Here is a 27109-nt window from a genome sequence, read left to right as displayed (position 1 = left end):
ATTTAATTATTAAATACTTATGATTTAATAATGATAATTAGAAACTTATGATATGATTAATAATTCATTATTAATTAATAATACTTATGATATGATTTAAAATCTATTATTAATTAATAATACTTATATTATGATTAATATTTAATTAATTAATTAAATACTTATGTTATATTAATTATATCATTTAAACTTATGTTAACTTTAATAATTCATATTAATTTAATTAAACTTATGTTATGACATAATTATACATATATGACTTTAATTAACGTTATAACCTATATTATTAATATAACTTATACTTTTAAAATTAACGTTGACTATGTTTGACCAATGTTGACTTTTGAGTTGACTTTCGATTGACTTTGACTTTCAGTTGACTTTTGTTGACTTTCTAATTAAGAAAACTTTCCTAACTTATATACTTTCCAAAAATAGCAACTTTCTAAATATGGAAACTTTATAAATTTAGAAACTTTCCTAAAATAGAAACTTTCCTAAAATAGAAACTTTCCAAAAATAGAAACATTCCTAAAATAGAAACTTTCCAAAAATGGAAACCTGCTAAAATAGAAACTTTCTAAAAATAGAAAGTGTGTGTCCATACGCTGTTCCGATCAAACCGATACATGTTGAGTGTTGTTCTATGTCTACTTGCAACATGTACAATAGCTATCATACTAAGACTTGACCTAAGTTAGTTATTTATATCGACCTGCTTTATTTATAGGTCGGCGTTGTGATCATTCCTGATCACTTTACTTCATTTGCTGTTCGCTTATTTGTGTGGTTACTTCGTTTGCTATTAAGGTGAGTTATAGTCCCATTTTTATATTTTAACTCTTTTGGGATGAAAATACATGCAATTTATTTTATATTTTGGACACAAGTGGATGTTGGTTTAAATTATTCATTGTGAGTTGAACAAAAAATATTCCCTAGTCTGGTAACTGTAATCACTGGTTTCTACTGGTGAACGCGAATCCTATGGATAGATCTATCAGGTTTGACAACCCCATTTCGAGCTAGTCGCGCTAGCAATTTATAATCGGAATGTTTAGTACTTCGTATTTTGTTGTAGATACACTTGTTCGGTGTATATTATTTATTGTGTTTGGCAAGGGTAAATAAATGGTTAAGTGGTTACCAGGTGGCTCACCAAAAATGGAATAATGTTTTTATATGTTTTCTAGCATATAATTTTGTGGTCCAAAAAGGAGTTTTTATGTTTTCAAACATAAATTTTTACGGTTTAAATTAAATATTGTTTGCAATATTAAACCTATAATTTACTCAACATTTTTGTTGACAGTTACTCGCATGTTTTATTCTCAGGTTCATGATTGATTGCTTCCGCTGTGCTTAGAGAGTCTGCATATTTATGATGGCAGCTTTTGTTAAACATTAACTTGCATTCTATTTTTGATACATTAGATTTTGGGTGTTTGTTGACTTTGTTTTTGGTCAACTTTTGATTAAGTAATAATGTATGGTTTTTCTAAACTTACATATTTTGGTAGGTTTCCTTTATAGGAAATCATTTTTTTAAAATAAAAATGGAAGGTTATTTATCAAATTCATATAGAGTTATGATCAAGCTGTGGGACCAAGATAACGATGGTCTCAAGTGTACTTTGACGGGTCGTTTCACCTACCCTTGAGATTACAGTACAATCCCTAAAATCCCTAATTCATATTACTCCGTATTCCATGACAGCACGTAGCGGTTTCCACCCATAGCGATTCAAAATCAGCCATTAAAGAAGGTTCCAAATCCTTTCCTTCTACTTTATAAATTGAATTTCCTTTGTTTGATTGTTGTTTTCGTCTTCTTTGCTATTTTTTCCGGTTCGATTGATGTTTATTTTTCTTTGAAATTGGTCTCGCAGTTTTTTTCCTCCCGCAAATTGTTAATCGTTGTGTATTTACAGATTTGTTGTTGTTAGTTGTTTGATTGATGTTGTTGTCTTCTTCATTGTTCAATTCCAAATTATTGACGTTTATTTTGATTTAAATTTTGGTTTTGCAGGTTACTGTTTAAAGTTTTTTACCTTCTGCATTTTGAAACGTTAGTTGTTGATCGCTTTGTATTGTGACAACCCGGAAATTTCCGACCAAATTTAAACTTTAATCTTTATATATTCCCGACACGATAAGCAAAGTTTGTAAGTTGAATCTCAAGAATTTTAAACTGTGTTCATACATTCATTTAACCTCGACCAAATTCCAAAGATTCACGAACCATTATAGGAACGGATATGATTATATATGTATATATGTATATATTATAACTTGAAAACGTTAACAAGTATTAGACGTATAATACTTTACATGAACGTTGTTGTTTTAAAATATATTTAAAATAATTATCGACGGAATTAAAAGATAATATTAAATGATTGAATTATTAGATACATTGAATTATGGCTAAGAGTCCCTGTTAGGAGGTCCACTTTGATTTAGGAAACCTTTCCCTTTTAACCATATTCGGAAAATGGTAAAGTGATTTTACATATAAGAACAAAGTGTCAACTAACGAGAACTAGACAAGAGTTAGTGAAGATTCCTATTTGATTTTCAATTCATACCTTACAACAATTTCCTCGTGATGTTAATAAGATAACTAGTATGACTATCATTTTAAACTTGGAATGTGGAATATAAATAACTTAGAAGAAGGATATCGACATTTTACATTAAGATGATTTCGTACGTTTATCTAACCTTTAGACCTTATATCACGTTGCACCAACAAACGTTAAAAACTTGAAATCTATTAAAAGTATATTTAATCTTACTTTTCTAAAACATTTTTATGATATAACAACTTCTTCTATTTTAACCTTTTAATAAAATGATTATTTTATATATTTAGTTTTAGAAAAACAAAGTTATCATATTTGATTTAAATGTATAAAAACGTTTCAGTTTAAAAAAAACTTTATTAATTAGGACGTTTTATAAGATAATTTGTATATGACTTTTGAAGAATTTAAATAAAGCTTATATTATAAATTACAAGTAGATAAAGCGTTTCAAAAATGTTAACGTGATTGATATAATATTTTTCTACTATCTAAACGATTCCAAAATAAACTTTAAAAATATAATTAGTTTTGAAAAACTAAATATTGTATTATTACATATTTCAATATGAACAAATATATATTTTAAATAAAGATATATATATATATATATATATATATATATATATATATATATATATATATATATATATATATATATATATATATATATATATATATATATATATATATATATATATATATATATATTATACAAGTGACAAAATATAATATTTTAACAGATGATTTAAAATGATACATTCTGATAAACTACGAGACTCTGATTTATAGAAGCAAATGACCACAACGCTCAATTTTACAGGTTACATTTATCATAAGGTAAATTTTTTTTATGAGTAAAGTCAAATTATTAGTAAGTGTACATGTCGCGTAACGTAAAAGACTAGTTTTCTAAACGTACGAAAGTGCATTCGAAAAACCGAAAATGGTACATGAGTCGAGTGACAACGTATGAGTCATTTGAACAAAAATTACATTTTTACCATGAACGTAAATATAATATAATATATAAGAAATTATATAAATTAAATATAATATATATATATATATATATATATATATATATATATATATATATATATATATATATATATATATAATATAAAAGTGTCGGCGAGAGTTTGTAATGCATATTAGCTGGATCCATAGGCCATGCGATCGCATGGCCATATATCCATGCACCCATGCGATCGCATGGGAAGTGAAGACATGAGCAATGCTATAAAACGTTCGATCTTTGGTTCAGTGTACACACTCTTAATCTATATCTCTCTCATGATATATATACATAATATTATTATTATTATTATTATTATTATTATTATTATTATTATTATTATTATTATTATTATTATTATTATTATTATTATTATTATTATTATTATTAATATTAGTCATATGATTATTATTAGTAGTATTAAGAGTAACTATTATTAGTATTATACATAAAATACTACGACGAAGTTCTGCTCGTGTATTTTCAAAATGAGTTTCTCGAGTGGGATAGGGCTAAGGAAATTATGGGTTTAGCTATGGAGGTGATGGGTAATGTTCGAGGGTATGCTCGTGAGGTCAATTTAGTGTTTATCATCTCCGTCGCGTCTACGTACCTTTCCTGCAATATTGAATCTCAATATTGATACGTGAACACTCATAACTTAATTTTTATATATCATTAGTGTACCCATGACTAGTGCTCGAGTATATAGGATTATGCATGCTTGTACTTTTGATATTGCCTTTAGTTAGGTTATGTTGAATCCTGAATTAGTTATATATGAGGTTGGGATAAGGTATAAGATATGCATGTCGTTGGAAAGCTAGCGAAAAATTAAGAACTTTCCCTTTAGATATCGAATGGTTTCGATGAACGGATTTGAAGTTATAGTCAATCGAATTTTTGTATTATTATTAAAAATGATTATTATTATCGTCGTTATTATCGTCGTTCTAGTTTTATCTTATTATTATTATTATTATTATTATTATTATTATTATTATTATTATTATTATTATTATTATTATTATTATTATTATTATTATTATTATTATTATTATTATTATTATTATTATTATTATTATTATCTTTATCAATAAAAGGATTTATCATTAAAAATTGTTATTTTTATTATTATTACTATCATTATTATCATTAAAGTTATAATTAGTATTATTATTATTATTATTATCTAATTATTATTATTATTATTATTATTATTATTATTATTATTATTATTATTATTATTAAAATATATATCATTATTTAAAAATAGTTATTGTTATTGTTATCATTATTATTATATTATCATTAAAATAATTATTAGTATTATCGTTAACAATGTCATAGTAATTATCATTATTAGTGTTATTGTAATTAAAACTAATATTAGTAACACCTAATTATTTTGATTACTATTATTATCATTATTATGAACACGATATAAAAGACGATTAAAAGCTATTAAACAAAACGATTAGGAAATAATGAGTAAGAGTATCTTGATGAAATTAAAATATTATAAGATATTGATTTAGATAAAATTATCGTTCTTATTATTTTTATCATTACTATTATTATTAAAAGTATCGTTAGTATTAAAACTATCATTTTAACAAAAATTATCATTTTAATAGAAATGTCATTGTTATTATAAAATATCACTATTATTATCATTTTAAATAGAATTATTATTTTAAAGATAATATTAAAAAGTGTCGTAAATATTAAAGCTTTCATAATTAGAATTATCATTTTATCATAATGTCATCTTAGTAATTATAAATATTGATATTTTTATTAATAAAATAATAATTATTATTATTACAAAATAATACAACTTTTACTTACTATTATCATAGATATTATTTTATCAAATAAATATGTGATACAAACATATTTTACTTCGGGTAATAAAATTACTTTAATAATACCAATCATATTATCTTTATAATATTAAATGAACTCTATAAATTTTATTACTTAATATATATAAAAGTATATTTTATTATATAAATTTTAATATAAAATTTTAATTATTAATAAATGAATTATATTTTTTACTCTAATAAATCTTTTAAAAATATTTAAAAATATAAAATGACGATATTTAAACTATATATTAATCATGTATAGATTTTTGGAAATTATTTTGAGTCAAATTGACTTTTATTGACTTTTGCATATTAGTCTCGAGCATTAGGATTGTGGTACACTATGACTTGATTTAATTTGTAAGACAAATATTGACCAACACACACACACACACACACACACACACACACACACATATATATATATATATATATATATATATATATATATATATATATATATATATATAATTAATTTAGGTTCGTGAATTCGAGGCCAACCTTGCACTTGTTCAATGACGTTATATGTATTTTTACTACGAAATACAATAGGTGAGTTTCATTTGCCTTTTTTTTACCCTTTATATTTTTGGGCTGAGAATACATGCGCAATTTTTATAACTGTTTTACGAAATAGACACAAGTAATCGAAACTACATTCTATGGTTGAATTATCGAATCGAATATGCCCCTTTTTAGTCTGGTAATCTAAGAATTAGGGAACAGACACCCTAATTGACGCGAATCCTAAAGATAGATCTATTGGGCCCAACGATCCCCATCCAAAGTACCGGATGCTTTAGTACTTCGAATTTATCATGTCCGAAGGGAGTCCCAGAATGATGGGGATATTCTATATGCATCTTGTTAAGGTCGGTTACCAGGTGTTCACCATATGAATAATTTTTGTCTCTATGCATGGGACGTATATTTTTGAGAACTGGAAATGAAATTCTTGTGGTCTATTAAATTGATGAAAATGAATGATTATGATAAACTAATGAACTCACCAACCTTTTGGTTGACACTTTAAAGCATGTTTATTCTCAGGATTGAAAGAAATCTTCCGCTGTGCGTTTGCTCATTTTCAAGATATTACTTGGAGTCTTTCATAGCATATTTTGAAAACGTTGCATTCGAGTCATTCAGTTCATCAAAGATTATTATTAAGTCAATTTATAGTTGGACAGTGGATATTATAAAATGGGATGCATGCCTGTCAATTTTCGATGTAAAGAAAGTTTGTCTTTTAAAAACAAATGCAATGTTTGTAAAATGTATCATATAGAGGTCAAATACCTCGCGATGTAATCAACTATTGTGAATCGTTTATAATGTATATGAACGGGTCATTTCATGTATTCACAGGTTTGTTGTTGTCATTGCTACTTTTACTGTGTTGTCATGTTTAGATTTAAAATGGCATGTTATTTTGTTGCTTAGTTATTAACCAATGCTATTGTTGATATAGGTATTTTGGGTTGAAGTTTGTTGTTGTTAAAGGTATTAGTTTAGATATATTATTTGTTGTAAAATTTTTGGTTTTCTTAATCTATTGATAAACTTATAATGCTTATTTCATTTGCAATTGTTGGTGCTACTTGGTTGTCTAACAATTATCTGTTCTACGAAATTGGTATTATGTTGGAGATTGTACACCATGTGTTGGATGTAATGTTCGGAATGTACATGTAAATATAATGTGGTTGAAGTTCTACTATTGTTTTGAACTATGAAGAATCGTTAGATATTTGTGGTCTGCTTATGAAGTGTGTACCTGTATAACTACTAATTAGTTCCGTCAAAGTTGTTAAAAGGTTTAGTATATATGTACTTAACTGTCAACTTATTTTATAATATATATGTAATGGAGTAATACATTTAAAGGCTGTGATTGGGCATGACTCATTATTAGTATTGTATGATATAGTTGTAAAGCTAACAATAAGTTTTGGTACATTCGCAGGAGCTTGGGATCACTTGCTTCACGAGTTCAATAACCAATTTGAAGTTTTTACCCAGCTTTTTAGTTTGGTACTTGATTGATATTCTTATTTACTACTAATGGGTATGTTACACATTTGGTGACAAAGTGCATTATATTGTCCTGTTAGACATTTGGTGACAAAGTGCATTATATTATCCAAATTTGACTTTTGAGTTGTCAAAACAACTACTCATCAACTATGAAATTCACTGAAAATTGCTTTTAAACATGTACAGGAGTTGGAAAATTACATACAATATGTAAAGGGATTTATGTTGATAAAAGAATCAGAATACTGAATACTAAATCGATTTTGATAATATTTGTTTGCATTTTAAGGCCAACTAACGAAGAGAAAAGCGGGAGAATTCGATGATAATGCAGTCCCTAAGAAGCCATATCAGGTATTATATTGAAATTATTTTAAATTTTAAAATTAATTATATAAACACACACTAAAACACCTTCAGAACACACACAATTATTCTTCACATTGTCCGGTTACAAGGCTAATCAGTAACAAAGTGTCCGTTTAAGTTTTTTTTTCATAACTTTTTGAACAAGTTAATGTTTTTTTTTTAAGCACTCTGTACTCTTAGTTACAGAAGTTTTTTTTTTAGAAGCTATTTAACATTTGGAATGTTAGAGAGTACTTGGAATATGAGATGAGGGGATACCAGATCATGAAATGGATTTTGAACGAATAGTTGATGATTTTGTTTTCATTTGTTTCTTCGTTGGAAAAGATTTTTTTACCGCATATGCTTACATTGGAACTTCGCGAGGTTTTTTCTCATTTTTGATACAGCTCCAGGATTATCAATCATGATCTTTATTTTTTACAAGTTTAAAAACTTAAGGTTGCAATCTTGACCCATTTACTTCTTAATGGGCTGATTTGGATTATGATTCTTATGTTCTATAACGAACGGGCTAATGGGTAACACTAGAAATAGTTCTAAAGTATACATGGTTAATTGGGCTGGAAATGGTGTCAATAGTTATTAGAAAATTTGAACTTTTTTGAAACTAAATAATTTTGTAATCATATCTGAAACTATTTTTTGTATTATGTTTCTAATTTTATCAAAAAAAAAAGTAGTGGTTCAATTCGACTCAACTGGGCCGTGTAGAAGTACCAATTCTGTATTGAGCCCATTTGACCTGCTACTCATAAAACGTTACCCAAGCCACTTAAGATGGGTAAATTTTGCATTCCTATTCCAAGAAGCGTGTGATTTTTATCTATTACATATTTACATTGTAAATCTTCTAACTTGTCATTTTAACATTTCAGGGTGCCATAAAGTTACTGTTTGCAGTATACAAGAAAGAGCTTAGAGCTATGGGTGGGTATTTGACTAATGCACAAAAGGTGATGTAAATAACATTATATCTTCCATAACTTTATCCGACAGACAAGACTCCTGGAAATACAGTCTTGACCCCACAGAAATTTTCACTACCAAATCCTTGACATTCTTGATTAACTCTCTAAAGCTTGGGAGCAACGCTTTAAGCTTATCGATTCCCCGTAACAAACTTATCCCTCAAAAAGTATATATATTCATCTGGCGAGCAATTCAATATAAGATCCCGGTTCGATTTGAAATCGATAAAAGGGGCATTGATCTCGATTCTACTTTATGCCCCCTATGTGAATCGGCTCTCGAAACCACCGAACATATCCTATGTTTATGTCCAAAAGCTGCACTCATATGGAAACTTGTTCTTGATTGGTGGGCCCAAGACGCCTCGTTAATTTCCAATCTCGGAGATGGCATCATCAATAAGCAACCATTCGCACTCAGCAATTTCGGCTCTTCAATATGGCAAGCTACCAAATGGGTAACTTGCTACATAATTTGGAAACATAGGAATCAGAAAGTCTTCTCCAAAAAAACGTGGTCTCCTGGTTCGATTCTATCCGAAATTCAAACCCAAAGCTACTGTTGGATTTCTAAAAGATCACGCAAAAAGAAAATAATCGAATGACATCAATGGCTAATAAATCCTTCTTTCTTCGTTGTAGATTCTCCCCAGCGTGTTGGGATTGGCTAATCTTCTACAGGCTCACACACGTAACTTACGTGTAACCCATGGATTCCATTTTCTCTATTGAGGGTTTGATTAATCGGGCTAGTTTGTGTAACTTTGTAGGCGCTAGATCGTCACTGTTATCCTCTCTAGTCCGGCTTGTTTATTTCAAGTTCTTATTCCCTCTTTAGTTTCTATTGGAATTCGTTGGTTACTCGCAACCTTATAGTTTACTTGTAACTCCGTTACCTCAATGTATAGATTTGTATAGGGCCTTGTAACTCCTCCTTATTATTAATAATACATCATCTTGCTTTTCAAAAAAAAAAAAAAATCTTTTACTTGCATGTTTTCTTGATTATATCATAAATCTATTTGTAACAGCAAGATCTTTATTAACATACCCTGTGGTTGTTTGACTCTAGGCATGGTCTTTTATTTATTTTAATTAATATTTTTATTTATTTTTGTCGCAGCCAGATCTTGGCAAAGTAGAGCATTTTATTAGGGCAGTTGGATCAAGATACAATATTCCAAAAAAAAACTCGATTGCATATGGTATAAAGCGTTTCGATTGACTAAATTGTTTCATCATGTTAGCGGTGGATATATTGACCCATTTACTAGTTAATGGGTCAGTCTGGGTCACCTTATATATCTAGTGGGTCAAACAAAAATTTATTTGAGTACTATTAGTTAAAAAGGAAATAGGCTAGGTGGTCAAATGGGTTGAATCGTTGAATGTTCCTTCAAGTGTTTTTAAGTATTTACAACCTTCTAACATGATATACTGAAATTCAGATGAATAGTGTAATAGTATAGTTACATAGTCTTATTTAACACAATAGTTGGTTACAAAAGTAAGGGTGTTCCAAATTTGTTTGATTTTATCTGTTTTAATCATTTAAAGCCATTATGTATAGTTTTCTTTCAGGATTTAGATTACATGCGAGGTGTTAATTGAATGCCTTAAATTTTTTAATTTCCTGACAAATCCCTATGGCGCGATTGTGGTATAATTCGGTATGTACCATGTTTTACGCACATAATCAAATAGCCTATTTCTCAGTAAGCTTTATTGTTATATCTTTAGGGATTTCTCATGTTCCTCTTTGTTTCTATATATTTGTAATCATTATATCCTTTTTATGTATTCTTAGTATTTATATATCTTCTAAACTAACTAGTGTGCGCTGGTGAGTCCATTGTTGATTTCCATATCTTTCAATGGCGTCCTTAACTATAGTCTAAGCAGGCTTGCTGACTATCACTATTCAGAGTTACTTGCTTCAGGTGCTACATACAACCCCTAACACGAATCCACGATTTAGAATAGATTAGCCATATGTGATGTATATAGTAACATTATCAAGGTACTGTTATCGAACTTACCATATTGGATCATCTAACAAAGTCTGTTATATATATGTTACCATATTGGATCACCTAACAAAGTCTGAATATATTAGCCATATTTGATGTATATAGTAACATTATCAAGGTACTCTTATCAATAATAAGAAAACAATTATGTTGCCATCAATTAAAAAAAAAACACACATGGAGAAATTCTAGCCTTTAGTATAAATAATTCTGGATTTGATCTTCATAACAGCCATGTAGTACCATATAATCGATATCTGTGTTTACTCTATTGTTTTCCTATAATTTGTAACATTGTATATTTAGTTGATGTTGATTCATTTCTATTGTGTATCGGTTTGTTTCTCATATTGCCCCACACTAGATTGTTACATATATGATTGTAATGTGGATGATTTTAGTCCTTTCAGGAGTTTTTATGGTGAATGTTAAAAATAAGAATTCTTTCCATCTTATTTTTGGACCAAGAAGTATATACATTATACATACATTTATTTCTATCTGTAATCGACAGCACACTCTAGACTCTACATTTTTTATGATATTAGATGATCTTGGTGATTCAATTGCTCAATTTGTGTAGGAGGCTGTCTGTTTTTGGATATGTAATTATCCTTTTTTGAATAATGTTGTGCTATAACAAACAAACCCAGACAAAGTGATATACCTCTATGCAATCTATGTAGTAATATTTCCTTTACCTATGCTACATTGTTCATCGAAGTGTCAATCTTTTAGTTTTTCTAAATTATTTTAACATTATTCTATCGATACCTCACATCAATAATTGTTTGATTAACTTAATTAATTTTGCAAGATTTTTAACCACTCGTGCAACGCTCAGGCTCTAAAGCCTAAATTTAAACTGTCACAATTCATGCATATTTACTTTGTCCAATGTTAATGATACCGCAACCCGCATACGCAATGAGTATGTATGCGGGCACTCGCTAGCATGCGTATGTGTGCACTTGTATGCGGCATGCGGTATGCGGATTCGTGTCGAATGCCTTTATCCCCGGTAAAGCGGTTACTTGGTTACCAAGTAAATATCTTTTCATTAATTATATCCGTGATTCAGGGGAGTTTGTTATGGAAAGGATTACCATTATCTCGGATGGTTCTAGAATTAGGGTTTGCCTATATATACAAACCCTAACTATCATTCTAACCACAATCACGTTACGTAACCATCATCTACTACACGTCTTACGTAACCAGCATCATCTAGCATATTCTCAAGGTCAACAGTTTGGTTTCTCGTTAAATAGCACCTACGACCTTACTTGGGGCCTTCTGATCAACGATCGTTATCAAAGGTGGACTTAATCACTTGGCCACCCCGCCGACATCATCATGTCGGCCAGGGTTATTCACGGTAGCCGGACCGGAGAGCCTTGTTCTAAGATCCTTAAACCCTACTTTACGCATTGAACAGGCATATTAACCCTATGGTCAAAATATGCATGATCAAGTGGTGCTTTCATTGAGAGTCGAACTAATTCAAGACGTGTTTAATTGTTTTTTCTTTTAAAGTTTTGAATTATAAGGCTTATTATTCACAAAATTGTTTGAATTTTTTCTTTAACAGTATCATGGCTTCCGGGAACTCATCGGAGCGTACTCAAACAGATAACCAAAGCACGCCGTCTGGTAATCAGCAGACGCAAGCTATGACTACGGGGGCGGGATACGCGCCATATCTTCCACCTGTATCCGGCGAGCCTTTTCAGAGGTATAAGCCGATATATTCAGATGGGATTACACCGCCAAGGGCAAACTCTCCAGTTACAACCACGCGGTTGGATTTTTCCTCGGTGGATCCAAGGGTCATCTTGGTAGGCACTAGCGGTGAAACAGTAGGCCCGCATGTGGTATGCTGCGGCCAGGTACCTATTTATAGTACCACGGTTTCAATCCCTCTGCAGACGCAGAGTGTTCAGCAGAATTCATCGTTTACACCGTTGCAACCTTGGCAACCACCGCGTCCAATTTCGCAGTTTTTGACTCCTGCGGATGCGCAGGCACTACTTAATAGCTGGGGGTTCGGTGTCATTCCAGATGCTAATTCTCATTGGACGCCGATAACCGCAGAACAGCAAAGCACTACGCATACGGTTGGACTTATAACGGCATATCCTCAGGTCTCGCAGGCATCTGCGCCACAGGTTTCGGCACCTTTTCAGCTACCCGTGTACTCTGCGCCGGCAAGCCTTCCTTCTTTTCTAACGCATCAGCCTTGGCTATATCCGCAAATGCCGGGGCAACCTTGGTAAAATATTCAGGGGCAGGCAAATCTTGCAGGTCAATTTATGCAGGCCGCACCTCCTGATATGGTTCACTTATTTTCACAGCCTGACTTTGTTCAGGACATGATGAAGCGTTTCTTTGCGGGATTGAAAGGGGACCCTGTTAAACCACCTTTTGAGCTACCAACCACTTTTGATAAGTTTCCCCCGCATATAACTGCATATCCGTTTCCATCAGCGCCAAAGATACCTCACACGTTGGGTACTTATAATGGTTTAACTGATCCGGATGACTTCCTGCAGCGTTTCGAAGGTGCAATGCGCACCCAAGGCTGGGTGGATCCGGTTGCATGTCAGATATTTCCCATGACGCTGCAGGGCATTGCTCGCGAATGGTTTAATAAACTCCCATCAGGTAGCATATCCGGGTTCATGGATCTGCGGACGAAGTTCTTGCTGCAATATCAGAATCAGAGGCCACGCAAACGCACTCATATCGAATGTCATGATATTGTGCAGAAATCCAAGGAATCTTTGGATGAATTTCTCACAAGATATATGTAACGACCCGGATTTTTCCGATCGTTTTATACTTATGAGATTAATATTTACATAAAATAAACCTTACCAACATGATAAGCAATCCAAACTGTTGAGACTTATGTTTTTGAAAAGAGTTTCACACAACGTTTGACCGTCCAATTTGACCGATGATATCACGAACTATATAACACACGATAATTATACGATTAGGTATATGTACATATCTATACATATTTAACATGATTTAAGGATGGTTTAACATTTCATTGTGAACTAACAACAATAAGTTATAAGTATACTGTGAGACCACTAACTTAAGTTATCAAAACGATAACTATATGTAACATTCTTTGACATATATACTTACAATATATAATGTGTTGGTGATCTATGTCACCAATATGATTTAAGTGTAATGCGATTAATTTGTAACCAAAATAATCTTGATAAATATCGAACAAGTTTGGGGAAGTGTGGAGTGCACACTTGTTTGAACTTATCTTGATTATGACGGGGGTTCGGGGGCAGCGCCCCCGATAAGCGGGGTCCAAGGGGTGGCAACCCCTGGCAGGGTCCAAGGGGCAGAGCCCCTGGCTGGGGTCGAGCTGCCAGGTCAGCTTGGAATTTTTTTTTTTTGTGGCTAACATTGCTTTATTAAAAATGTCTTAAAATTTTATTTTGGCCCGGTTTGACCCAAAAATAAAAGCCCAGTTTTGAGCCTCTTTTACAGTTATAAACCCGTCCATATTTGAATTCTCGTTCCGATTCCTCAAAATTTCTACAAGTATATCTAGGGTATATGTAACCGTATCATACCCAGCTTCTATACGTATTACTATTGGTATATACCAACAATAAACTTCAATGATCAGCCACTAGACATGATGTTACATGTGGGAACCAGCCATTTAACCTCATGTGTGACTTTTGTGCAAGAAAACAAACTAAATCTCCTATATATCCATCCTATAATCATGCTATTTTGCACACACACACATACAATTTCATTTCCAATTTTCTTTCAAGTTAATTCACTCCCTAATCTCTCTCCATTTACCTACTCAAGAACGTATCAATATAGTCATCCGATTTCAAGGAGATTACTTCCAATCTTTCAATCCCACTCCACCACTCTTTTGATTCCAAGATTTTTCTTACCTTTTCCAGTAGCTTTGTCCAAGTAACTTGAGGTAGTAACCTTATTCATAACCTTATTCGATTCATATTTATATAGCTATCTTGTTTTGTGTTATAAAATTTTAACAACAAGAACATAGTTTGAGTGATTTCAAACTTGTTCGCAAACTAAATAGATCCTTCTAATTTGATTTTTAAAAAAACACTTCAAGACCTGTAATATATCATATTATGACAAAATCGGATTAATCATATCTTGGCTAATTAATATAATATTTAATATATATTTACTTATGATTTTATTTTATATATTTCAGGACCACCCGTAAACAACACGAGAAGATTAATCATAAGACCTCATGATTGTACGCAACACGTCATTTGACAACACGGTACTTTATGTACGCAACACGTCATTTGAAAACATGGTACCATGGGTCAAGATTAATTCTGATCAACACGAATACGATGGGGTCTTTATTTATTTTATTTAAGCAACTAATTGTGGACCACTAACATCGGACTGCTAACTACGGACTAAGAAAATATTAAAAGTATTAAAAGTATATATATATATATATATATATATATATATATATATATATATATATATATATATATATATATATATATATATATATATATATATATATATATATATATATATATGTAACGATTACTTGAAAAGAAAATATGTTGATATATTATATATATGGTTAGGTTCGTGATATCTATCGGAGACCAAGTCGAGTTAAATACCTTCAAGACAAAAGTGAGTATATAGTCCCATTTTTAAACTCTAAATATTTCGGGATGAGAATACATGCATTTTATGATTTACGTTATGGACACAAGTGATTAAAAATATATATTCTACGTTGAGTTGTACCACTGGCATACTTCCCTGTAACTTGGTAACTACTATTTACATGAGGTATTGTAAACGCGAATCCTGTTGATAGATCTATCGGGCCTGACAACCCCAACCGGACTGGACGACCAGTATTCAACGGTTGCACAGTACTTCGTTTCGGTGACTACACTTGGTACGGTGTAGTAAGATTTCATAATAAAGGGAATATGCGACGTTGATTAAATGTTAAGTATGGTTATCAAGTGCTCAACAACTTAGAATATTTTTATTAAAACGTTTATATATGAAATCTTGTGGTCTATATTCATAACGCTGCCGGCTTTAAACCTATATCTCACCAACTTTATGTTGACGTTTTAAGCATGTTTATTCTCAGGTGATAACTAAAAGCTTCCGCTGCAACATGTTGAATTTAAGCAAGATCTTGAGTATGCATATTTGTGTCAAAAATAAAACTGCATATCGGAGGATTTGTAATGTAAAATATGTTGGAGGTCGTATTGTTATTATCACATGTAAAGTTTGTAAGTCTAAGATTATCGCTAAACGATAATCATTATTAAGTTGTTTAAACCTTGTATTTGTAATAAAAGCTATGGTTTGTATTGTAAAAACGAATGCAGTTTTTGAAAAATGTCGCATATAGAGGTCAATACCTCGCGATGAAATCATATGTTATTGTATTCGTCCTTATGGTTAAGGTCGGGTTATGACAATATACTAATGAATGTCTGCGGATACCAGATCTTAAGCCAGAGCAACAAATTTCCGGACTCATACATGGTATAAACTCATAGCGTCATCCAACACTGGTAAGGCATCTGCGCCATACAGCCCCAACAACTTACGCTGAAGCGCTTAATGAATGCCATGACTATATGCGGAGTGGCGAAGACAATGATATTCCAACAGCTAGCTCGCGCAATGAAAGGAAAGACGATGATGATCGTTCGCGCGATCCAAATCACGGTAATAACTCTCGCGGAAGGTATCCTAGCGGTGGTCCTATCAGAAATGATAAAGGGAAATCGAGTGGCAATTATCGAAACAGTAACCAGCGCGACATCAATAATCAGACCTATGCGCTGCTGAAAAGTTTGTCCAAAACGCCAAAAGAAATTTTGGCAACCGAACCAGTATGCGCGACCTTTGCGGTTCCAACTCCGCTTACAGAATTCGGTAAGCGGGATAAAACAAAGTATTGCGAATTCCATGACGATTACGGTCATGACACTAATCGATGCAAAAACTTGATGGAACGAGTACTTGAAGCACTGCACGCAGGTAAATTGGATCACCTAAAACCACCTAAGAAGGACAAGGGAAAATCCGCAGAGGAAGGTTCGAAGGCTAAAACTTTCGCATGGCAAAAAGTTGATAAAACAAAAAACGCCGACTTAACCATTAATATGGTCGACGCAGAGAAAGTTAGCCAGCGGAGAAAGTACAATAATCACCATGACTGGGAACTTCTCCCAATCACATTTCCTCCTGTAATGTCAATCGACACAGTTAACGAGCCCATTATCATCAAGTGTCGCATCCCCATCTGCGGAGTACAAATTACACGCATGCATGTTGACACCGGGAGTGGCGTCGACATTATGTACGAGCATTGCTATCGTTTCCTCCCTGCAAAAGTTAAAACGCAGCTACACCAGTCTGATATTACGTTATCTGGGTTCTCCGGAGAAAGCTCATGGCCGCTAGGCCGGATAGAGCTAATAATAGAACTCGCAGATGATAAGAATCCGCAGTTGGTCAGACATGAGTTGGTTGACTTTTATGTGGTACGTTCAACTTCGCGGTACAACGCGCTTCTTGAGAGAAATTTCATACGACGTTTTAACATTATACCATCAGTGGTGCATGGTTTGATTAAGTTTCCTATGAAGGGAGGGGTTGCCACAATTGCGTCACATCAAACAACCGAGTTGTGTGGTTCAGTTGTGCCTGTCAACATTCCCAGCATGGGAGAACAACTCGCAAGCAGTGCGGTCATAGCAAACCGTTTGCACCCAGATAAGCGAATTAAAATCGGCGCATGCTTGTCAGCCGAAACAAAGGCAAAATTGCATGGAATATTATCCGCTAACGCAGATGTTTTCGCGTGGCGTGAATCAGACATGACTGGGGTTCCGCGAGATATTGCGGAACATAAATTGAATGTTAATCCATCACTCACGCCCGTTAGATAAAAAAAGCGGCATATGGCTCTTGAGCGCAGTGATTGGTTGTGCGCAGAAGTAGACAACCTTGTCAAAGCAAACATTCTGTGGGAAGTGCGGTATCAGACATGGGTTGCTAATCATATGCTAGTCAAAAAGGCTGACGGTAATTGGCGGATGTGCGTTGATTTTAAAGACATTAATAAAGCGTGTCCTAAGGACAACTACCCTCTCCCGGAGATAGACTGGAAGGTGGAATCATTATCAGGTTTCTGGTGCAAGTGTTTTCTAGATGCATACAAGGGTTATCACAAAATCTTAATGGCTGCGGAAGATGAGGACAAAACTGCTTTTCATATGCCGCAAGGTATTTATTGTTATACGAAGATGCCCTTCGGAATAAAGAACGCAGGCGCGACCTATCAGCGGGTAATTGACGCAGCCTTCAAGCACCAAATTGGCAGAAATCTTGAAGCATATGTCGATGACTTGGTGATTAAAAGTAACACCGAAGAAGAAATGCTCGCAGACATCCTAGAAATGTTTGCGTCTCTACGCAGGATCAACATGAAGCTTAGCCCGCTCAAATGTAGTTCCGGGGAAGAGGAAGGCAAGTTTCTAGGTCATGTGGTGACAGCGCGGGGAATCAAGGCAAATCCTAAAAAGATTGAAGCTATTAATAGTTTGCCATCTCCGAGGATAAAGAAAGACGTGTAGAGTCTAACCGGGAAGCTTGCGGCGATCACGCGGTTTTTGTCGAAGGCCGCAGAGCGACAATTGCCATTCTTTAATACTTTGAATAATTGTTTAAAGAAAAAAGACTTCGTATAGACTCAGGAAGCAGAATCAGCCTTTCAGGAGATGAAGAAGGTGCTCGCTGAATTACCAACACTCACCGCGCCAGTATCAGGAGAAACGCTTACGCTGTACCTTGCGGCATCGAAAGAGGCTATCAGCTCAGTTCTTATCGCAGATCGCGGAAAGGTAATCTACTTTTATTTACATTGTTTATTTCGCAGAAATTTAACGCTGAGGTTTTCTCAGACGCAAATGCCGGTCTACTTCGTAAGCAAGACGCTGACATCAAGCGAAGTAAACTATTCACCAATAGAAAAGCTAGTATATGCGCTAGTCCACACGGCGGCGTTTGCGCCGATACTTTAAAGCACATCCAATTGTGGTTCTGACTGATCAACCGATCAAGCAGGTTGGTACATGCCTAATTTGCGGCAATGTTCGGGGTTACTGCATTGACTAACGCAATCATTTTTCTTTCAGGTGTTATACAAGCCTGAGATTTCTGTCCGAATGGCTAAATGGGCAGTTGAGTTAGGAGAACATGAAATAAATTTTTCTTCGCGCAGCGCGGTTAAGGGTCAAATACTTGCGGATTACCTTGCAGAATTACCTGCGGACGTTGAAGCATCTGCAAAACATCAGGACACGCCTGTGCCACCTTTGTCACCATGGGAGTTATACACCGATAGTGCCTGCAGCGCAGCCGGCGCGTTTGCAGGTGTAATTTTAACTAGCCCAGGTGGCGAAGAGCATACATATGCGCTGCGGTTTAATTTTGCTGTTACGAACAACGAAGCAGAATACGAGGCTTTGTTGGCAGGTATGCGTATTGCGCATAAATTAAATGTTAAAATTCTGCACGCTTACGTGGATTCAAAGCTGGTATGCAGTCAAGTCAGCGGAGACTTCGAAGCGCATGACATAGCCATGCAGCAGTATTTATCGCTTGTTCATAACCTCGCTGACCAATTTGAGGCTTTTCAAATCTCCCACGTCATGCGGGGGCAAAATAAGAAGGCGGATGCGCTTAGCAAATTGGCTGCTTTGGCCTTTGATCATCTGGGGAAGAAAGTTCTTATAGAAGAACTGCATGCGAAATCCATTGTTATGATGCCTTTAGTGGCACCTGTTGAGGAATCCAGCTCAACATGGATGACACCTATTATTGCTTTCCTGCGGGACGGCACCTCACCTGCGGATTCCATTGATGCAAAGAAAGTCCGCACTAAGGCACCACTGTACGCCCTTGAGGGTAACGTCCTATATCGAAAAAATTATTTAGGGCCGCACTTAAGGTGTATTGGTCCGAAAGAGGCAGAGGAGGTTATACGTGAGGTGCATGAAGGTGCATGCGCTCTTCATTCGGGGCACAGGTCTATTGTGTCAAAAATTATGCGGCTAGGTTATTATTGGCCTACTATGTACGCAGATACAGCGCGCATAGTTAAACAATGTGAATCTTTCCAAATACATGCACCTATCAGCAGAGCACCTGCGCATCCAATGATACCAGTCTCCTCACCATGGCCATTCTGCAAATGGGCAATTGACATATTCGGACCATTTCCAAAAGGCCGAGGAAACATCAAATTCTTGATTGTTGCAATTGACTATTTCACAAAGTGGGTTGAAGCACGACCGCTAGCAACAATTTCAGGGAAAATGGTGCGTAATTTTGTATGGGAAGACATCGTTTGTCAATTCGGTATACCAAACGAAATTTTTTGTGACAACGGTACGCAGTTTGCGGGCGATCCTTTTCGCAGCTGGTGCGCGGAGCTTAATATTAAACAAACTTTTACATCCGTTGCGCATCCGCAGGCGAATGGCCAGTGCAAAGTCACCAACCGGGATATAGTGGCTGGAATCAAATCTAGGTTGGGTCATGGTCGCGTTGGTTGGGTGGACGAACTGCCAAAGGTTTTATGGGCGCATAGAACAACACCCAAAGCAAGCACTGGTGAGACTCCTTTCAGTTTGGTCTACGGGTCAGAAGCTGTCGTACCCGCAGAAATTGGGGTACCAACTTTCCGCATACAGAATTTCGATGAGGAAAATAACTCTAAAGCTTTGCGGGAAAATCTTAATTTATTGGAAGAACGCAGACTCTCTGTGGCGATAAACGAAGCCAATAATAAGCAGAAAATTGCAAAGTACTACAATCAGTGTGTGCGTTCGCGCTCTTATAAGTTCGGGGATTTAGTTTGGCGTCAGAACGACACAAGTCATACGGAGGATACTGGGAAATTGGGCCCCCGTTGGGAAGGTCCATACAGGGTAGCAAAAGCAAGCAACACCGGGGCATACCATCTCGAGACATTAGATGAAAGACCTGTGAAACGCACTTGGCACGCGACATTGTTGAAAAGATGTTATATGTAACTGGATGGACCTGATCACTCCTATTTATTTTAGCACATTATTTTTTCTATGCATTTCCCGTCCGGTTGGATGTGTCACGGTTGTAATCATGATTAATGCTAATTAAATATTTACTCACGTATACTTTTGTTGTTTACTGTTTTCTTTTTTGTATGCGGTTCCTGCCTACTTAAGGGGTGTCCTCTAGCCCCCGTGCGGCAGAAGCCTGTTTGGTTAAAAGTCTAGACATCAACGGCAGGCGAAGGGAATTGGTTTTCCCCTAGAAAAGCGCCACGCAGACTAGATGGCTGCCAAGTCGACTTAAAAATACAAGCATTGGTTTGCTTGTGCGTAATTACTCTCGCATTGGTTTGCTTGAGGAACTCTTAAGCATAAAAGCATTCGTTTGTTTTTAGTTGCGTTGCTTACCATACAGCTAAGGTGCACCTCTAGTACATGACAAAGCAATAACACAGTAGCTTTTGAGTCTAAATTGTTAAAGGTAAAATTGCTAAAGTATTGGTTTATTTTACGCAGTACCTGCGCATACGCATGAGTTTTGGTTAACTCTGTGCATGGGCATGCGGTTCATCCTTTGTTTTGATTCGCGATATATAAACAAACTAATACGCTACGCATGCATAACACGATAATATATACATAAAATTAAGTTATTACATATGACAATTGTTTCTACAAATTGCCTGCCTAAGCATAGGACTTACGGCGCGAACGATTACAAACTAAATCTAAAATTCCTCCTTGAGAAACCCATCAATTGGCATATTAGGATTTGCAGCAAATGCGTCTATTAGGGGGATTGGGATGGACTGGATGGCCTGCTCCGCTTCTAGGAGCGCCTCAGTTGTACCATCTTTCAAATGTTTTCGCACAACTTCAGGGTAGGGTAGCGTGAGGTCGCAGCCTTTGATCACCTCAAGCATGACCTTGTTATTTTCATGCTCTTTCACCGCATCGACGTAGGCGTTGAAATTTTCGGTGACGGGCCCCGAGTCCATTACCTTCTGCGCGATGACGGGAAGGGAGGTGCGAAGCTTTGACAAGTCTGCCTCCGCTAGCTCGCGGCCAGTCACCGCATCGTCCATCTCCCTGCGCACCCTTTCCAGCTCAATCCGCAAGCGCTTCGTCTCCCCCTTAGCCTGGTCAACCGCCCCCACCAGCTCGCGGTTCTTTTTCCTTTCTTCAATCAGCGCGGCTTTGGTCTCCGTCGCAGTCACCTCCACCGCCTTGCGCGCTTCTTCCGCGACATCCCTGTCTTTTTTGACCTGGTCAACGCCCGCTTACAGAAGTCCCAACTCTGTTTCTTTCCGCACGGCCACTTGATACAAATTGGTGGAGCGGCGGGCCTGATCCGCAACCATACCAAAGAACACAAGGCCGTTCTGGACGAAGGCATTGAGCGCTTGGTGAAAGGGCAGTGCGGCTAGCTGATTGCGGAACTCAGCCGGAAAGACTTGTTGCAGAAACGCAGACTGCTCTGCGGTGTTTTCGACGGAGGACTGGGTGAGTTGCGCCAGGTTTGCCAATCGGAAGCTACCGGGCGGTGGTACTGGCGTAGAATCAGAATCAAGGTGTATTGCCCTGTCCCTGGATGTGGCGGTAGCCTCCAGTTCCGGATTCGCATGCGGTGGCGTCTGCCGTGTCTCCTCAATATGCTCTGCATATCAGTAACTTGTTAGCACATGAAGTTAATCATACGGTGTTTGTGAAAGAAAAAAGATGCTTACCGGTGATAGGAGGAGAAAGATATGCGGATGCTGGAACGACGGGGACAAAGTTGTCATTCCGCATGTCCTCCTTTTGTTTAGGAGTTAGCTTCTTCTTCTTCTGCTTGGTTTGGGTGGCTTCGGCAGCCTTGCGCTTGTTGCCCGAGGTTGCAGGTGCTTCCACCTCGTTCTCGCCAGTCTTCTCATGCTAAAGCGGCTCATTAACGTTCTGCTTGCGGAAAGAGATGGCCGCAATCTCCTCTGCGGTGAGCACTTTCTTCATCTTCATCTCTGCAAGCATATGCGCAATATTAAAACATGTATGTATAAGCTGGTGGTTAAATATTCATATGCATTTATACTATTCCTACCCTTTCCATTCGGTCCGACTATGGCTGGATGCACATCCTCCCATGGCCATGTGATCGGTGCACCAGTTGTGCGTTAGCGCACTCCGCTAACAGCTTTGTTTCCTCATCATCGAGGACCGGGGTTTTGTTCACGTCCTTATTCATTTTTAACCACCCGTGCAACGCTCAGGCTCTAAAGCCTAAATTTAAACTGTCACAATTCATGCATATTTACTTTGTCCAACGTAATGATTTTGATATTTGTTGATTTATCATTCACATAGATTGCATTACTATTGATTATATCATTAACATAAATAACTTATTAAAAATATATTTTTAGAATCTTATATGATAAAATACCCGCGAATGCGCGAGTTATAAACTAGTTAGTATTTAATTGTTGGGATTTTACAGTCGTATTTAGTAGCTTCAATTCCAAATATTGATTTTTAGGTTGATTTCAAATATTTAATAATATTTGATATGAAATATGGATTCTGTTTTGATTTTGTGTTAATGATAAAAGTTAGAGTTTAATATGTAGGTAAAGGATGAAGATGGAGATGATGGAGTTAAGAAGAGAAAGTAACATGTGAAATGATAAAAATACCCTCATGTGTTTGTCATGTGATCTAATTTAACGAACAAAATATAACAATCGTTAACTCCAAGGTTATCCATGAGATATCTTAATAAATCTAGGTCAACGAAGACAAAAAATGTTGAAGGTCACATACGCTATTTGGTACAAAGTTGAAGTACCAATGACAAAATTTTGTCTTATATATAATTGTTTTAACCCGACTTGTTGGCCCAATTTTAATACCATGAATAATCAATCTGGAGACATGTAAGAATCTATAACTTCCTTTAAAATTATATAATGATGATTCATCATTATGCTAATTAATCTTTAATTTTTCTGGATCTAGACACATGTCACATTTTCACAACTCCAAATGATATCATTATGTATTATTAATTAAATATTTTAAAAAGGCAATTAACCAACAAAAACGTGACTCTAAATAAAAATACAAATTATTAATTAATATCAAACATGAAAGATATTATATAAAAGAAAATAAAAATTCCTAAGTAATAGAAACAATTTAATCTACACTATATATTAAAATGAAAATTTAATGATGTCATTAAAAAGCGTTTTCCAAGCTTAAAAAAATACAAAATTAAAAAATGAAAATTTCTAAAACATTCATGATGATGTCATTAAAGTAAGTATTTTATATTTAATAAAAATTAAAAATATTAAACAAATGTACAATATGATAAACATTATGTACAATTTTATGGTAAAATATCCCCATGACCATACCTAAAATATTTGAAGCATAATGTACAACCATTATGATAAAACACCTCATGACCATATGTACAATATTTGAAGCATTATGTACAACCTTATGATAAACACTCCCATGAACATATATACAAACTTAAAATAAATTGTACATTTTTTTAGAAAATACCCCATGAACACATATACAAATTTGAAGCATATTGTATAACAAGGTTGCAAAATTCGCTATTCGGGGATTAATCGGTCGGGACTTTAAAAAGATTAATCGATAATTTGGAGATTAATCGGATTGTACTGTATATATTTAAATATTAAATTTCAAAAATTATATGTGTAAATATAGGAAAAAGTCATAAATAAAAAAATAAACCTTAACATAATTATTTAAAATAATTTATTTTGCTCAAAAACTATAAAGTTCTAGTGTAAATTCATGTTAAAATGTTAATCATTTTTTACTTTGACTGACTTTGATTACTAAATTCGATTTTGACCCATCAATTGACGTTGACCTTTTAATTAAATGAAATTTTGAAAATCGGAACGGGTTGCTCTTAAAAATGATTAATCGGAGACTAATCGGGTTTTTTACAACACTGTTGTATAACCTTTATATAATAATAGTATTTAACATTTAAAACAATTTCAATAGACAATTGTTATTATTAATAATTTGAAATGACCCGTCCTAATCCATAAGGACGAATACAATAACATATGGTTACATTGCGAGGTATTTGACCTCTATATGATACATTTTACAGACATTGCATTCGTTTTTAAAAGACAAACTTTCATTACATTGAAAGTTGACACGCATGCGTACCATTTCATAACATCCAACTATAAATGATCTAATCTGTCATTTACTTAATAATAATCTTTATTGAACTCAACAACTTGAATGCAACGTCTTTTGAAATATGCCATGAATGACTCCAAGTAATATCTTTAAAATGAGCAAATGCACAGTGGAAGATTTCTTTCAAACCTGAGAATAAACATGCTTTCAAGTGTCAACCAAAAAGGTTGGTGAGTTCATTAGTTTATCATAATCATTCATTTCCATTATTTTAATAAACCACAAGATTTTCATTTAAATATAATTCCAATAGCAGAATCCTCTCGTCTGCATAAAGGTAAAATCATTTCCAATAATATAATAGACCACAAGATTTTCATTTTTCATAAACATAATCCTCAAGCAGAATCCTCTCGTCTGCATTATGGTAAAATCATTCATATGGTGAACACCTGGTAATCGACATTAACAAGATGCATATAGAATATTCTCAAAACAGAATCCTCTCGTCTGTATAACAAAATCCTCTCGTCTGTATAAAAATCGAAGTACTAAAGCATCCGTACCTCGGATGGAGTTTGTTAGGCCCATAGATCTATCTTTAGGATTCGCGTCAATTAGGGGTACTGTTCCCTAATTCTTAGGTTACCAAGCTAAAAGGGACATATTCGGCTTCGATCCATTCAACCATATAATGTAGTTTCAATTACTTGTGTCTATTTCGTAAAACAGTTATAAAAATAGCGCATGTATTCTCAGTCCCAAAAATATATATTGCAAAAGCATTTAAAAAGGGAGCAAATGAAACTCACAAAACTGTATTTCGTAGCAATAATGCATATGACGGCACTGAACAAGTGCAAGGTTGGCCTCGGCTTCACGAACCTATATTAAGTATATATATATATATATTTATATGTTGGTCAATATCTGTTTAACAATTTAGGTCTAGTCGTAGTGTATCACAATCCTAATGCTCGAGTCTAATATGCAAAAGTCAACAAAAGTCAACTTGACCCAAAATGATTTCCAAAATTTATATGTGTTTATTATATAACTTAAACATAATCGTTTTATATATATTTAAATATATTTAACAAATTTTATTAAAGTAAATAATAAAAGTCATTTGTTAATAAAAATTTACATCAAAATCTATATATGATAAAAATATACTTTTATATAACTAAAGTAATAAAATTTATAAGGTTCACTTAATGTCATAAAAATATAGTGTTGTGTGTTATTAATGTAATTATATTACGAGTGGTAAGAATATCTCTGTATTACATATTTATTTGATAAAATAATATTGATAATAATAATAAGTAAAAATTTGTATTATTTTGTAATAATAATAATGATAATATTAATAATAATCTTAATGATAGTAATATTAGTAAAAATGATAATTTTTAATAGTAACTCTTATAACGATGATGATAATAATAATAATAATAATAACGATGATAATAACGACGATAATAATAATAATCATTTTAATAATAATAATACTAAAAATAATAATTCAGTTGACTATATCTTTTAATCCGTTCATCGAAACCATTCGCTTTCTGAAAAGTTATTAATTTTTCGCCAGCTTTCCAACGATATGCATATCATATACCTTATCCTAGTAGCATATGTACTAAATTCATGATCTATCATATACTATTTAACGACGAAATTAAACATACAAGCATGCATAATCATATATACTCGAGCACTAGTCAGGGATACACTATTAATATATAAAAGTTAAGTTATGAGTGCTCACGTATCAATATTGAGATTCAATATTGCAGGAAAGTACGTAGACGCAACGGAGATGATAAACACTAGTTTGACCTCACGAGCATACCCACGAACTATACCCATAACCTCCATCGCTA

The 27109-nt window shown here is 34.1% G+C and overlaps 1 protein-coding gene across 1 annotated transcript; it reads left to right on the top strand.

Annotated features, from left to right (window-relative positions):
• Nucleotides 1-6946: 6946 nt before the first annotated feature.
• Nucleotides 6947-10361, top strand: LOC139844634 (5'-3' exoribonuclease 3-like). Its single transcript, XM_071834866.1, has 5 exons — nt 6947-6980; nt 7444-7545; nt 7804-7868; nt 8762-8839; nt 9978-10361. Exons 2-5 carry the CDS (start codon nt 7542-7544, stop codon nt 10077-10079), a joined length of 249 nt encoding a protein of 82 aa, XP_071690967.1. The 5' UTR covers nt 6947-6980; nt 7444-7541; the 3' UTR covers nt 10080-10361.
• Nucleotides 10362-27109: the final 16748 nt, after the last annotated feature.

The sequence above is a fragment of the Rutidosis leptorrhynchoides genome, chromosome 4, assembly GCF_046630445.1.
Source record: "Rutidosis leptorrhynchoides isolate AG116_Rl617_1_P2 chromosome 4, CSIRO_AGI_Rlap_v1, whole genome shotgun sequence".
Taxonomy (NCBI): Eukaryota; Viridiplantae; Streptophyta; class Magnoliopsida; order Asterales; family Asteraceae; genus Rutidosis; species Rutidosis leptorrhynchoides.
The sequence above is the reverse complement of the archived record's forward strand: the minus strand, read 5'-3'. Positions and strand labels throughout refer to the sequence as shown.

What these genes read in the sequence shown, in the direction of transcription:
- LOC139844634 (XM_071834866.1), top strand. An exon ending in TCCCTAAGAAGCCATATCAG is followed by an intron (nt 7,869 to 8,761) that starts GTATTATATTGA and finishes TTAACATTTCAG; the next exon opens with GGTGCCATAAAGTTACTGTT. An exon ending in ATTTGACTAATGCACAAAAG is followed by an intron (nt 8,840 to 9,977) that starts GTGATGTAAATA and finishes TTTTTGTCGCAG; the next exon opens with CCAGATCTTGGCAAAGTAGA.